Below are 13,835 nucleotides of genomic sequence, written 5' to 3' on the forward strand. Positions count from 1 at the left end.
TTCGGCTCGATCGATCTGACCTCTTCTCTTCTTCTGCATAGCCTTTTTCCTGATAAACACAAACAGCAACGAAATACAATACAATACAATACAATACAATGCCATTGAAATGCCATTTACTGTAGGTTAGAGGGAAGTTTGACGTAGTCGACTGACCGACCGACTGACCGACCGACTGACTGACTGTGTACTGTACGAAGGACGTTCCTCCTAACTTAACACAATATAACCAAATGGCAAGGTAACGTAACGAGACTGCGAGTATCCAAGAATTGAGAACAAAATATTAAACCAAACCAATATCTTCGTTCGGTAGCTTCTTCTTCTTCTTCTTCTTCTTCTACGAGCCCACCTAACTCCTGTCTTTTCACTACCGTAAGTCCGTTTTTTTTTTGCCTTTCCCTTCCCAACAACCTACCCAGCCAGCCACCCACCCAGCCAAGGAACTCCGACACGAAGTAAGTAAACAAACAAAAAGGAAAAAAGAGATAGGATAGTAAAGGACTGCTTTTTTGTTTCTTTTTGGCTTGCGCCGACCACCATCTTGTATTGCCTTCCCGCGAGGGAGTCCCCTTCTTTCCTTTCCCCCCCCTTTTCCCCGTTCCGATAATTACTAATAGATGAGAAAGACAACTAATTAGATAACGAAAAACGAAAAAAAAAAAAAAAAAAAAAAAAAAAAAACAATCGATCAAACGAGAGAAATCATACATTATTCAATCAGTCAATAAATCAAAATCAAAACGAATGTGTGACGTTGCGGCATTGCGTGGACATTAAAAAAAAAAAACGAATGCAAAACCGAGAAAGACAGGACTGAGTGAATGCTCGAGATGAGGTGCGATGGCTGTATCTCATAAGCAGAAACAAAAACAAACATCAAAGGAAAATGTCAAACGATGGCGTAGGAGACATAGTACATGAGGTCAAAATCCACCCGTCAACCCTCGTCAAGTTCGTCCGGGGTCCGTCGTAAACGTTCGTAAACGTCGTCGGATCCTTCAACTCGTGGTTCTCATCTTCATGCGGTTTGAACGCCCGTAAGCATCAGACATGGTCGTGGGTTGGAAATAGATAGAGAGAGAGAGAGAAATCGTAAAGAAAGTGGCAGAGCATGAAACGTAAGCTTCATACAGCTCGTAACAAGCGTCAAGTCAATAACGGTCGTGGTCATCGATCGTCCATCATCGGTCGCTTCGACAGTTCAGCGCGCGCAGCGACCCCCAGACCCGTTGGAACATGCTACGTCGGTTCAAAGATAGGGCCTGGTCGGAGTCAACTCGAGGAGCGACTCGAGTCTGGCAGTAATACCGCTCGTGCGTGAACTCTTCTTTTGAAAAGGGTACTGTTTCCTCCGCATACGACCGCTGTCGACGTCGGGTCTGAGCCTGGATAGCAGCCGCAGCCGTCGTGTTGATTTCGTAGCCCTCTTTTTCACTACTACTGTGTCGCGACTGAGGCTGCGGAAGGGATGTCATGGACGGTGCGACAAGCCGCAACGTCGGCTTCCCCTGCGTCGTCAGTAGCACGTCCGGGATGGATGTGACACTGGCGACAGCCGGCGGTGCTACATACGGCTGCTGAGGAAGCTTAGGCGTCGTGTCGTCCTGTTTGGGAGGTGTGGCGTGGATGTCTGCATGCAGCTTGCCCTCCGATTTGGCCATCCGGCGCAACTGCACCCGGCTTCGGACCTTCCGAAGCGTTTCGATAGGTCCCCGCCGGTAATGCGATTTTGTTATAATAGACTCTGAATCCGAGTCCGACTCCCACACTGACTGCTCGCCGTGCGCAACGGACGTTGACGTCGACGGCCGCCCCTTGGACGAGGCACTAGTGGCTTGTCGCGTAATGGTCGGCGGCGGGGCAGTGGGATTGGGAACCGGGCTGGGACAGTCATGTGCCGGAATGAAGAGCGCGTGGTCGAAATGCGACGCGTGCGGCTCCATCGTCACCGGATTGATCAGACTGGGAGGAGAAATTAGAGCCGCATCAATTGGCGACCGCGGTCCCGGGCTGTGACATTTCTTCGGTGGTGCTGGACCGCTGCTGGGGTTTCGAGTGAGCGGCGGCAGGCTGGGAAGCGGCTTCGAACGGAGAGAAGAAGAAGAAGCGGCCGGAGCGGGAGGGTCCTTCTGGATCATGGTGAGAGTCTCAGTTGACAGATTGTTTTCTTCAACGTAGGGAGCAGCGGTGGCGGGACGTTCGACGGGCGTCGATGGCCGAGTGCACGCCCGCCACTGGGTAGGAGGAGTGGCCACTGGCAGATAAAATCGAGCGGCGCTGCCGGAGCGTTGTCGTCGAATGCGATCGCTGTGCAAGGCGAGCTGCTCGGTCGCTTTCCTGACTGCCTCAGGGCAGTTGGGCACAGAGTACGTGGAGGAGAATGAACTGCTCGGGGTGAGGTCCGGAGTCAGACCGGTAGCATCAGTTCGGATAGAACTGCAGGAACTCTGACTGTAATGAACCGGTGTTCTCTTCCAGTTGGATGGTGTAGCATAGACCGGTGCTTGGAAGGACTGAGGCTGATACCTGTTGTGAACCGGCGACTTTTGTTTGTCGTCGGTCATGTATGACATGAAGTACTCGATCTCAAGATCCTCCAATTCCACATCAGTATCGTCCACGGCGTGACAACCCCATGACTTCGAATCCTCCAGCGAGCGCTCCAGGTAGAAAGGATCGAGATTGGGGTCCTCCTCAACCGGAGCGCTTTTGGCAGAGACCAACTGCTCTATGCGTTGCTGCGAAGTCGACTGCTGCGGCGGTGCCAGGCGGTTCTCCAGGGCACTCTTTGCGAGTTTCCCAGAGGCATCCAGATCGCACGGAAGCGCAGCGCACTCGCCAGCCATGGGCTAGGATTTCGAGATTCCCGAAGCCTTCAGGTGAGTATCAGCAGCAGCATAAGAAGCAGTGTCAGTCCTGCGTTCCCCGAACACCCAGCACAGAGAAATGGGACAATGAAGGAGATGACGGGAATGTTTCATTTGCAGGGGTGGCGAGGATCTGTTTATACCAAACAGAGGGAGATGACAATGGAACAAAGAACCCCAGCCAGTCTGGAGGTGGCTAACAGACACACATCTGCATGCCGATGCAGAAAAGTGTAAACAGAGCTGCAGCAGTGCAGGCGCACGGGTACTAACCGCCTATCAGACCTTACATCATGCCCTTTGCAGGGGTGGAGAGCTCCAGCAAGGTGGTCGGACCGTTCGGACGGGGATTGATAGGACTGCATCGTCCGGGAGCAAGGAGGTGTCAGGCCAAAACATCCAAGTTGAGCACACGCAAATAGATCCCTTGAAGCTCCTCAGTTCTATTAAAGTATTACAGGAAGCAAATGAACCTTAAAAAATCCGGAAGGGTTTCAATCTCCGTGGCACGTCCTATTTAACAGACACATGGACTTTTAGCAGGAGAGTCATAGCCTCAGCCTCAACCAGAATACCTGTCCACCCGGACAAACAAAAGAGAAAAGGAAAGACATCCAAGGCGTAAGATCGAAGGAGATGGTTCGCAGATGGGCAGGACCAAACTTAGCCCGTGGCGTTGCTATCAGACACAGGACCACAAAGTGCACTCACAACAATCCTCAAGATAAGCCGCTAAGACAGGTGTTCACTAGTCGATGGAGTAGGTGCTTCTGTCTTGACCCGGCCAGAATGCGATGCCATTGATGTTGACAGAGATGCAGAGTCGACGGATGCAGGCCAAGGCGCTATCTCCGCGGGAACACTCCCGATCTCCATCCTGGGCGGGTTCGTACTTCTGCTTCTGCACTGCATCTGCGCGATGCGCCTTGACTGGGTCGGGAGTTTTGCAAGGCATGGGGCCCAAACAGCTGGGAGCAATCAGAGATGCTGAGAATCCCGCCAGAGTAGTATCCTGGCAAGCCAAACCTTTCCCATCCCAACGTCGTTGCTGTTCAAGAAACCGGGTTACCTAGATCCCCGCATTCCAACGCTGTACCTGTGGGTAAACCACTCGACGAACACAGTCGACGATGTCCGTTTTATGTACACACGCACATACATATAAGCGAGCAGCCTGACTGGAGCCGTAGCAGACTAGCAGTACCTGGTCGTTTTGGCGTTGTGATGAGCTTAGAACATGGTGGTACAAACAGACCCAATCTGGAAGTGAATAATTGTATTGTACCTTGGCGATTGTCATTGGTGCGGATCTTTCTTTGACCTTAATTGACATGTCGAGTGAAGGGGTGGGACCACCTAGAGGGAGTCTGGGACTTGACCTTCCAAGTCTCCATTCCGCTGTGAATGTTTACAGAATGAATGGAGGAGAGCGCTTGTGCGGCGTAAGACTGGTCGGATTCGACAATTCCAACGCGTACCAAGAGAGCACCATGCCGTTGTTATTTTATTGTCAATCGTGGCAAATGAAGAATATAGTTGAGGTATCATAGAAGCCAGCCCGGGACTGTTTCAGATCCTATCACAAAGCCGATGGAGTGGTCTGCTGAAACCGGTGGATCTCGATGGAGGTGCGTTGAAGGGTAGGTTCGAGCAATCCTCCGTAAAGCAGGTTCGGAAGAGCATCCTTACTGTCGGTGCCTGGGGATGGAGTCTCTAGGTCAGATCTGACAGGTCCCCGAAGATCACCGGTGGGGAACACCCACCTGCCGCCCAGATTTGGTAGCCCGCATAAGCCACCTGCCACCATCTATTGAATGGCCATACTGGGGCTCTGACTGAGGCGTAATCAATAATATAATTATATAAAGCCATATGAACCCATATGTGAGCCACCAAAGGAGTGATCGTGAAGATAGTGTGCAACTGTCTGTTCGGAGCCTTCTATGTGGAGTAGAGAATGGCCGTATATTTTATCCGTCTTCGTGAGATTTTTGAGTAAGCTTCATTGCCAAAGAACATGATTCCTGGAACTGATTTCCCTACCAGGAGACCAGCTAGTAGGTACTGGAAGCATCGAGAAAGTTCCGATCCGTCGGGTGCGTCGAGGAGGAAAGAGCTGGCTGCAGGACTGCATTTGTCCCGGCTTCCCCGGCGTAGCAGCTTCCCTATTTGAACAGCTGTGGCATAGGGCTAGGGATAGGGCTGGCAGGCAAGCAAGGGCTGGGACGATGGCTGCATGGGCCGAACCCTAAAGCTGCTTACCGAGTACAGCAATATCTCTGCACCCTTGCTGCTCATTTACGAATCATTCATGCTGTCTCAGAAAGGATCGGAGAGCCCTCAGTAATATACCACATCCACGGCTACCCTAGAGAGTCATACATCTCTTCTCTCCCTTTGATGCTGCTGCTGCAATAATACGGATTTGTCCGTGCCAGGTGCAATCACAGTGGACGATTCAGCTAGCACAGTGCAAGGTACAACAGGAAATTTCAAATCATTGCTGTTTTCATGTACGTCTTCCGGACAATTTATCTAGAGAAAGCTAGACACCGTTATTAGTTCGTTCAGAACTTCAGCCAAGGCCGCTGCGTTTCAAGCAAGCCTGAAGTCGAGGCGGAGGTCGGATTGGTTCAAGCAAGCTACGGGTTTATTTCTCCGCCTTGTGCTTGGGTTGCTTCAACTCGTCAACAGTGACAGCTGAACGACCATTTAAGAACCAGCACGGGCGTGCGTTTTTCACGAGAATGCAAGAAATAAGTGTTGCATAGATAGATGGCAGCAAGTTGACAGTGCAAGCAGGGACCAGAAACAGAAACAGCAGCCTGCTCTTCTGCCGACTAAGTTAGGCCGGGCTGCCAACGCATCAATGCGCATCCAGCTTCGTATTTTAGTCCGATACGGCCCACAAACGATTTCGATTTCCTTCTTTCCCCTTTCTATTCTCATTGTGCGCTCTTTTCTTCTCTCCTCTCCCTGTCTGATAATGCGGGGCTAGACCCTAATCCGATGAATTAAAGAATACGGCATCGCATCGCCAGTTTTCGCAATGACATCGAACGATGCGCAGGCCGATATCTGTGTTCCTGCCCCATAGAGGTATTGTTAGGCTTGCTGCCCGAACTGTCTGTACACGGGTGAGACACGCATCACGCCGCTTCCCAGCGAGGGCCACAGGCGCATACAGTCAGTATATTTAGGAATCAAGCGATCATCAAGTTGTCAACTGGGGCGAAGACCCTCTTGGGTGTGTCAGCGTCAAGTATCACCGCCCGTTGCCACAGGTGTGGCTCAGCAATCCACTTGACAACTCAGTCCGACGCAGACGCGAAGGGGAAGCGGTGCCAGGACGGAGGATTGATGAAGTGGCAGACGAGGCGCAAGTAAGAAACAAAGAAAAAAGCAACGCGAGGGCGAGGCGGGGAGGCGAGCGCGCGGACGGAGCCGAGCCCGCCCCGTCGGGAACCAACCCGTTCCTGCCCTTCTCTGTATTCTGTACGTGCTGCTTCTCTCGTTTCCACGCCAAACGTATCCGCGATTCGCTTCTGGATGCTGGAAGTCCCTTCAGTCCGAGCAATTGAGTCGTCTGGCCCTGCTCAATGACGTCCTGCCACGGCCGTGGTGCTTCTGCTGTGCACGACAGCTCCGTGGCAGCTCCAGGCACGCGCGACTCGCCCAGCCATCTCAATTAACAGAAGCCCGCCAGTCACGGCCTCATCCCATTCGACCAGCCACAACAACGCCCTTTCACCCCGTCCGTAGCTTTGTTATGCTCCTTCAATTGTTCCATTCTTCATTTTTCTTGCCTTCATTTGCCTGTTGTCCACATTCTCTTCAGACATAGATGAATTACCATTGAGCCGCCGCCTTCTATACCGACGACAGCGCAAGTTCTCAGCAGCGATTCTTGTGCATTCTGGAGTTTGCAGCGGCGCCCTTGGCGGTGCCGTCACCCTTTACGTTTTCTCTTTAGTGAATCCTCGCATTGTCTTCTCAGCTTCCTCAGTTCTCTGTGCCGACTTCAGCCGTGTCTCCTATCGCTCCGGGAGTGCTTGACGAGACCCACGACGTTTACGACCCTTCCACGTTTACGAACCCTTCACAGCAACGCCAGCAGCAGCAGCCTACCTTTGATCCTGCCTTTGCTTCTTCTCCTCACCCTGTTCCGCCTCGCCGATCAAGCGCCTCTCATCCCGTACGAATTGTCGATCCTCGTCTTGAACCCAGATCGTCTTCCCACCGACGTGCCTTTTCGGTCGATGCCACAGCTGGTCGTCACCCCGAACTAAGACCCGCTCGACAGACGCTTCCTGTCTCCGCACAGCGTGAACCCGGTACTGGTCTCAGTACCGCTGACATCGCTCCTGCTCTTTCTGAAGCAGAAACTGAAGACGGCGCTTCCACCACACACGATTCGTTCAATCCACTCCCCGAGTCATATTGGCCCTCACGGTCAACTCGTGTCTCTCCCAGAACTGCTTCTGCGATCCTTTGGGTCTTGGAAGAAGCCATTCGAAAGCCATTCCCCTTCACTCCCGACGAGGACGAACTGAACGCTTCCATGTCAGAGATTGTTGTTAGCGGGGGCTCATCTGCAACTGGAGGAAATGGCCGTGTTCAGAATGGGGGTTCCCGTCCCGCACAGGGCCCGGTGCCAGTCCACACACCTCACCCAACAGGAGTGCGAACGCCAACCGATATCATGAGGCAGCGGCGGGATCGCGAAGCGCGGAAGAAGGCCGAGAAGGAAGCGCGCGAGCGAGAGCAACGAGAGGCGGAATTGAGACAGCAGCAGGAGCAGGAACAAAAACAGCAAATCCAGGCACAGCAGTATGCTGCTGCTGCTGGCGTTGCTAGCGGCGACCCAGCGACCCAGCGTGCGCCAGTGAATGTCTCGACTGGCTTCCAGCAAGCGGCAGCCGGCACGAGGAGGCCGGATGAACCTCGCGTTGCTGGTAATGGTGCTACCACACAACGACCGTCATCTGTTTCTCAGGGCCAACCCAGGCCGGTTGTCCAACAGCAACAGCTTCCAACAACGACAGCTTCGGGCGCGTTTCCCTCACAACAGCAACAACAACAACCCCAGTCGCAGGTGAGGGGCGCTGCGCTACCCTCACAAGGCGGTCCTCAGCCTGGTCAGCGACCTCAGGCCCAAGCTCCCCAGGGCCAAGCTCCCCAGTCGAGCCAAAATGCCGGTCAATCCCAAGAACAGCCGCGGCGATCCACCTTCCCCCACGCCTTTGAACGCTGGGAGACTCTATCTTCGCATTGGGAGGGCCTCACTGGGTATTGGATCCGGAAATTGGAGCAGAACAACGAGGAATTGAGTAAGGACCCTCTGAGCCAACAAATGGCTCGCCAGATCAATGATCTCTCCGCTGCAGGTGCGAACCTCTTCCATGCGGTAGTGGAGTTGCAGCGCCTGCGAGCCTCCTCGGAGCGCAAGTTCCAGCGATGGTTTTTTGATACACGCGCGGAGCAAGAGAGAGCCCGAGAGGTTCAAGCGGAGTTGGAAAGACAGCTCAAAGCTGCGCGACTCGAGGCGGCCGACGCAATAGCTCAACGCCAAAAGGCTGAGGCAGACCGCAAGAAGGCGGAGGATCTGGTCAAGGAGATGCGCCGGGAACTTCAGATCTCGAAAGAAGAGGCGAGAAGAGCCTGGGAAGAGCTTGGCCGGAGGGAGCAAGAAGAGCGTGAACGCACTGCGTCCCTTCGAAATGGTGAGCCTACTATTGTCGGAGGCGTTCAGGTCGTTCCCATGATCCAAGGAATGCCCAGCAGGCAGACAAGCACCAACCGGCCGCCCACTCGAGAGGGACCCTATGCAGGACAGCCGCCTCACGAATCGACCGGGGAAGGTCAGTATTACGAGGACCAGCGGGCATCGCCAACAGACACAGACCCCTTCACCGAAAGCAGGGAGCCCCCTACCTCATCTGCTGCCCCTGCCACTTCCCAAGGGCAACCCACCGGCCGATTTTACCAGCACCAAGGTTCCGCGCTTCATGGCGAGCCACCAACGTCCGAGCCTGATGACCGGTCGTACGTCCCAAGCAACGAAGGGAGCGAGCTCGGGGAAGAGGAATACATGGCTAACCCTGATGGAAACTATCGTCGCGATGCGCAAGGTCGGCGGTTGGCCTACGCACGCTCCGTGTCTGACGAGGGCGAGGAATACGGCCCCCAGATCGAAGAAGAAACCGGATACGATCGTCCATTGCCAGCGACCAGCGGTGGTCCTCTTCACGGATACGGATACGGCGCTGTGGACTACAGTGGTGCTGGCTGGGGTTCTGGGACCGGGTGGGAGTCGCTTACCCCTCGTCACCGCCATCCAACGCGTCTGAGTGACGTACTTGAGGAGGATGAAAGAAGCAGGGACAGTCCCAGCCGCGCGAGCCAAGCCAGTCGAAGATAGACATTATCACGAGAAGAGCATCACCCAGGTTATTGTTCCTGAGCGCCATTTGCTTTGCTTCAAGTTTACATTCCCACGACGTTGAAGCCACGCAGTGAAAGTTTACGTTTTTTTTTTTACAGAATATGGAGTCGGTTTTCGGTCTGTAATGAGCTTGCCAAAGTGACCTCCACTTTGTTTTTACGTTTCTTTTCTTTTCTTTTTCTTTTTATTCTTTTATTGTTTTTCTTAGTATTATTTCTTACGATTCTCCTGTCCTCTACTTGCAGCATTTTGAATTGTCAATCGTGAATTTGGGTTTATGCCAAGTCTGCATCATACATAAGTATTCCGATTGCGGTCATGATTCGATTGCCTTTCTTCTTGCACAGCGTGGATATGGAGAAGCGCGTGGCTTTGATAAGAAAAGCGATTTCATTGTTGTACCATTCTGGAGAATCGGTGGCAGTCTGCACATACCTCTGTCGATAGTTTCGAGAGTAGTTCATAATCCAGCCACGACAGTTTCAGCTGAAGGAGCTCCCCATGAATTACACTCGTGCTTCAACTTAGTAGTACTATGTCAGAGTATGTATGGGGTAGAAGAAATGGTAGTAGACAAGCACGGACCATCGTTCTGCCGAAGCCCTTCCGCGCTAAACTGGATCGGGAGGTCATCGCATGTCGGATGGTCGATCTCCGATCGGCCGGTTGAATGTGCATCGATTGAGCTTTTGGTTTCGTGATAGTCAATCAACCGACCGATTGAGAAGACTCAGGACAGTCAGATAACGACAATGGCGCTCTCGGTATCATCCTTGGCCCGAACATTGGGCAGAGCATCTCGCATGCCGATCTCGTCACTCGAACGCAGTTCAATCGAGCTCGCATCGCAATCACCGTTCACTCTCCGCTCCCGAACGAGGCCGCAATCGCTGTGCAGGTCGTCCTCCTCCTCCTCGCAAGGATTCCGTCCTCACCATGCATCATTGCCTTCTGCCCGCTCGTTCTCGACGACGTCTCCATTCTGGGCAGCGCGCACCATGGCCCAGCTCAAGGCGCGGCACTCAACCGGTCCCTTCTCGTGGAAAGCTGCCCTTCTCTTTATCATCACGGGTGCTTCGATGATCGTCTACTTCCGCTATGAGAAGGCTCGGCTGCAGCGCAAACGCATTGCGGAAATGAGCAAGGGGGTTGGCAAGCCCAAGGTTGGAGGGCCGTTTGTGTTGAAGGATCTCAACGGGAAGGAGTTTACGCATGAGGATTTGAAGGGGAAATACAGTTTTGTATGCTGCTAGCCACAATTGCATTTTTATTTTGTGTCCTCGTGGTTAATTTTGATTCATAGGTGTACTTCGGCTTCACCCACTGCCCCGACATCTGCCCTGACGAGCTCGACAAGATGGCCGCCATTATCGACAAAGTGAAAGAGGCCTCCGGCGGTGCATCGGTCATGCGCCCCGTCTTCATCACCTGCGACCCGGCCCGCGACACCCCCGAGGTGCTGCGCAAGTACCTGCGCGAGTTCCACCCGGATATCATCGGCCTGACGGGCACGTACCAGCAGATCAAGGACGTGTGCAAGGCGTACCGGGTGTATTTCAGCACGCCGGAGAATGTGAAGCCTGGAGAGGATTATCTGGTTGATCATAGTATTTACTTTTACCTAATGGGTGAGTGCCTCATCCCTATATCTTATTCTCTCTGTGGATTAATGGATGAATGGGTGAACTGAACTAATGATGTTCACGAGCAGACCCCGAAGGCGACTTCGTCGAATGTATCGGCCGTCAGGATACACCCGACTCGGCGACCAGGGTGATCATGGCTCACATAAATGATTGGAAGCGCGAGGGAAAGCCCTTGGATACGACGCCGGATCCATAAGCGAGCTGCCCCGTGATGACAGGAGCAATGACTAGAAGAGTGGTATAACTGTACATTACTTATTCAGGCTATGCTATGCATGACATACCCAACTCAGCTATGTATTATATCAGTATTATGAAACTCGCCAAACCAGTAGTTCGTGGATTCTCAGATCGTATAAATATAGATGCTTCTCTTCTCTTATATACCTGGTATCTTCCATTGATCTCTTTTGGAGTTTATCAACTCCAGACAGCGTCGATTTGAATGGTTATCTCGTTCCTTGTTTGATGGAACCGTCTCCATCCGAATATCTGATCTGTGTAGTCTGCGCAGCTCACGCATATCTCGCAATGATTGGCAAACAATGTTGTTCGTGTATCCGATGGTGTTGTCCTTGTGTTGCGAGGCGCTTATATATATATATATATCTAGCCGCTGGTTTGTCATGACGAGGGCTGTCAATAGACATTCCGAAAGATCCGTTTGCGCGGCGTGACAACGAGTTCGATCGTGTCGAGGCATGCTGATCCGGATATATGCATACCGCAGCCATTCCACTGGCGAAGTGTTCATAGCTCGTCCAGACCGGTCGAGATCGAATGGATGACATGAGGTAGAACATCCATAGCTGTCACTGATCTGGTCGTTCCATGACCCATTCCACGCCTTTACCACCGTCTCGGCAGTTAAGCATCAGGCAGCGAGTAGATAGTAGACATCTCCCTCCCTCAAGTCTCCTGCCCATCCCCCTCTCCCTCTGTCTTCTCGACAATCCACTTCCCATCCGCATCCCTCTCCCGATTCGCCCTCCACTCCCCTTGCTCCGGTTCCTCGCCCACAAACTCCTCTCTCTTCCAAATCTCCGCCTTCGCCTTACACTCCTCCAGCACGTCCTCGCCCGCGCGCCACGCAGCGCGTCGATGCGCCGCACTCACCGCGATGGCGATCGATGCCTGCCCCACAGGCACCGTCCCGAGACGATGCACGATGCAGACACCCACCAAACCGTGCTTCTGCCTCGCGGCCTTGGCGATGGTAGTCAGCGTGCGAAGTGCCAGCGGCGCGTACGAGACGTAGCTCAGCTGTGCAACAGCCCGGCCTTCGAAGGTGTCGCGCGTTGTCCCGAGGAAGAGCACGTTGGCGCCTGCGGAGGGAGAGCTCACTCGTGCGAGGATTGTGTTTGTGTCCAGGGGCGAGTAGGTTAGTTCGATGTGGATGTTTTCGTCTGGGATGTGGTGGATGCGTGGGTAGGTTGTGGGGTCGAGATGGGGTGGAATAGTGACAGCAGGGGCAGGAGCATCGTTGTCGGTGGTGGTGGTGGGTTCTTGAGTGGTTGTAGCAGTAGCAGTAGCAGCAGTAGTAGTAGGGGTAGTGGTGGTTGCCGAGTGTGAAATGCCGTTAGGAGTGGTCGTCGAGGAGGAGGAGCAGGAGGAGTCCATCGTCGTCTTCAATCAGTCGGTCAGTCAGTCAGCTAGTCAATTAGTCCAGTTAGTCTGTCAGTCCAGTCCTGGAATCGATATGCTGGCAAGTATGAATTATAACTGAATTGAGCTGTTGGTGTTTTTGTTGTAGGAAGTTCAGTCTATCTCCTCCGTGCGGAGAAATCAAGCATGAACGAACGGAACGGGCCTTGGAGGGGTAAATTATAGATAGATACAGATAGATATCAGCGGGGCTGATTACTGATAAGGGCTGATTTTGGATCTTCGCTAACTACGAACTACAAACTAACAAATTGGCAAACTTCGTTCGACTCGATATAATTTATGAAGAACACTTCACATTTGAAGCATGGTTAAGAGAGGTTCATGGCTGGCACGCTTCACTCCCAATGCGCTATATATATATTGCCGACGGAGTACCTATCGCAAGAATTTTGACTGGAACTAATTAGTATTAGAACTCCTAGTATGACAGGAGAAAATATTGATGGTTAGAAAAAAAGAAGAAGAAGAAGAAAACAAAAAGGGCTGACTTTAACCCCCCAAATCAATATGGTCGATCAGCTTCCGTCTCGGTACCTGCTTGCTTCACAGTTGAGAGCACTACTATCTACGACTCCTAGGCGCCGATATACATATATATCCCCTCACTGCCATAGTTTGTTGCGTATATCTCATTATATTCGACTATCTATCCATCTATCTATCGTTTTCCTCTATGGACTCTTAAGACAGCAGTCAATTACTGTGTCGGACTGACAAGCAGCACCGTCGCCTCATACGGCCGCAGCGCCCACTTCTCGCCCGCATACTTCTCGCTCACCCCGTAGCTGTTGAGCAGCACGTCCTTCACCTTGCCAATTCCGTTAGCCGCGGGATCCCACACCACCGCCCTGTCTGTCCAATTGCAGAGCACCAGCGCCTGCTGGTCCTCGTACTGCCGCGTGTAGGCAAAGACCTCCTCACTGTGGCGGTCCAGCAGGACGAAGTCGCCGTACACGAAGATGTCTAGGTATTTCTTGCGCAGGCTCAGCACTGAGCGCCAGTAGCTGTAGGGGGAGTTGGGGTCGGAGATCTGCGCTTCTGCGTTGATCGTCGTGTGGTTGGGATTCACACTCATCCAGGGCTTGACGTCGGGAGCGGTGAACCCGGCGTTGGGCGCAGCAGACCACTGCACCGGCGTCCGGGCGTTGTCTCGCGACTTCTTTTGGTATTGCTCGCGGAACATCTCAAGGAGCGCTGTGTTATTGG

General features: G+C 52.9%; 7 protein-coding genes across 7 annotated transcripts; 3 read left to right on the forward strand and 4 right to left on the reverse strand.

Annotated features, from left to right (window-relative positions):
* Positions 1-215: 215 nt before the first annotated feature.
* VTN77DRAFT_2254 (uncharacterized protein) lies at positions 216-713 on the reverse strand (the record flags this gene model as incomplete). Its single annotated transcript, XM_069418073.1, has 1 exon — positions 216-713. One exon carries the CDS (start codon positions 711-713, stop codon positions 216-218), a length of 498 nt encoding a protein of 165 aa, XP_069279438.1.
* Positions 714-1,184: 471 nt separating this feature from the next.
* On the reverse strand, positions 1,185-2,849 carry VTN77DRAFT_2255 (uncharacterized protein; the record flags this gene model as incomplete). Its single annotated transcript, XM_069418074.1, has 1 exon — positions 1,185-2,849. One exon carries the CDS (start codon positions 2,847-2,849, stop codon positions 1,185-1,187), a length of 1,665 nt encoding a protein of 554 aa, XP_069279439.1.
* Positions 2,850-4,813: 1,964 nt separating this feature from the next.
* On the forward strand, positions 4,814-5,122 carry VTN77DRAFT_2256 (uncharacterized protein; the record flags this gene model as incomplete). Its single annotated transcript, XM_069418075.1, has 2 exons — positions 4,814-4,865; positions 4,917-5,122. The coding sequence occupies 2 exons, from the start codon at positions 4,814-4,816 to the stop codon at positions 5,120-5,122; spliced, it is 258 nt and encodes an 85-aa protein (XP_069279440.1).
* Positions 5,123-7,431: 2,309 nt separating this feature from the next.
* Positions 7,432-9,291, forward strand: VTN77DRAFT_2257 (uncharacterized protein; the record flags this gene model as incomplete). Its single annotated transcript, XM_069418076.1, has 1 exon — positions 7,432-9,291. The coding sequence occupies one exon, from the start codon at positions 7,432-7,434 to the stop codon at positions 9,289-9,291; it is 1,860 nt and encodes a 619-aa protein (XP_069279441.1).
* A 776-nt stretch (positions 9,292-10,067) lies between these two features.
* VTN77DRAFT_2258 (uncharacterized protein) lies at positions 10,068-11,157 on the forward strand (the record flags this gene model as incomplete). The annotated part of the gene is made up of 3 exons (XM_069418077.1): positions 10,068-10,556; positions 10,619-10,943; positions 11,027-11,157. 3 exons carry the CDS (start codon positions 10,068-10,070, stop codon positions 11,155-11,157), a joined length of 945 nt encoding a protein of 314 aa, XP_069279442.1.
* A 713-nt stretch (positions 11,158-11,870) lies between these two features.
* On the reverse strand, positions 11,871-12,581 carry VTN77DRAFT_2259 (uncharacterized protein; the record flags this gene model as incomplete). The annotated part of the gene is made up of 1 exon (XM_069418078.1): positions 11,871-12,581. The coding sequence occupies one exon, from the start codon at positions 12,579-12,581 to the stop codon at positions 11,871-11,873; it is 711 nt and encodes a 236-aa protein (XP_069279443.1).
* A 745-nt stretch (positions 12,582-13,326) lies between these two features.
* VTN77DRAFT_2260 (uncharacterized protein) lies at positions 13,327-13,812 on the reverse strand (the record flags this gene model as incomplete). The annotated part of the gene is made up of 1 exon (XM_069418080.1): positions 13,327-13,812. One exon carries the CDS (start codon positions 13,810-13,812, stop codon positions 13,327-13,329), a length of 486 nt encoding a protein of 161 aa, XP_069279444.1.
* Between the last annotated feature and the right edge of the window lie 23 nt (positions 13,813-13,835).

This window comes from Rasamsonia byssochlamydoides (assembly GCF_041956645.1).
Source record: "Rasamsonia byssochlamydoides strain NRRL 3658 unplaced genomic scaffold VTN77scaffold_17, whole genome shotgun sequence".
NCBI classification, from domain to species: Eukaryota; Fungi; Ascomycota; class Eurotiomycetes; order Eurotiales; family Trichocomaceae; genus Rasamsonia; species Rasamsonia byssochlamydoides.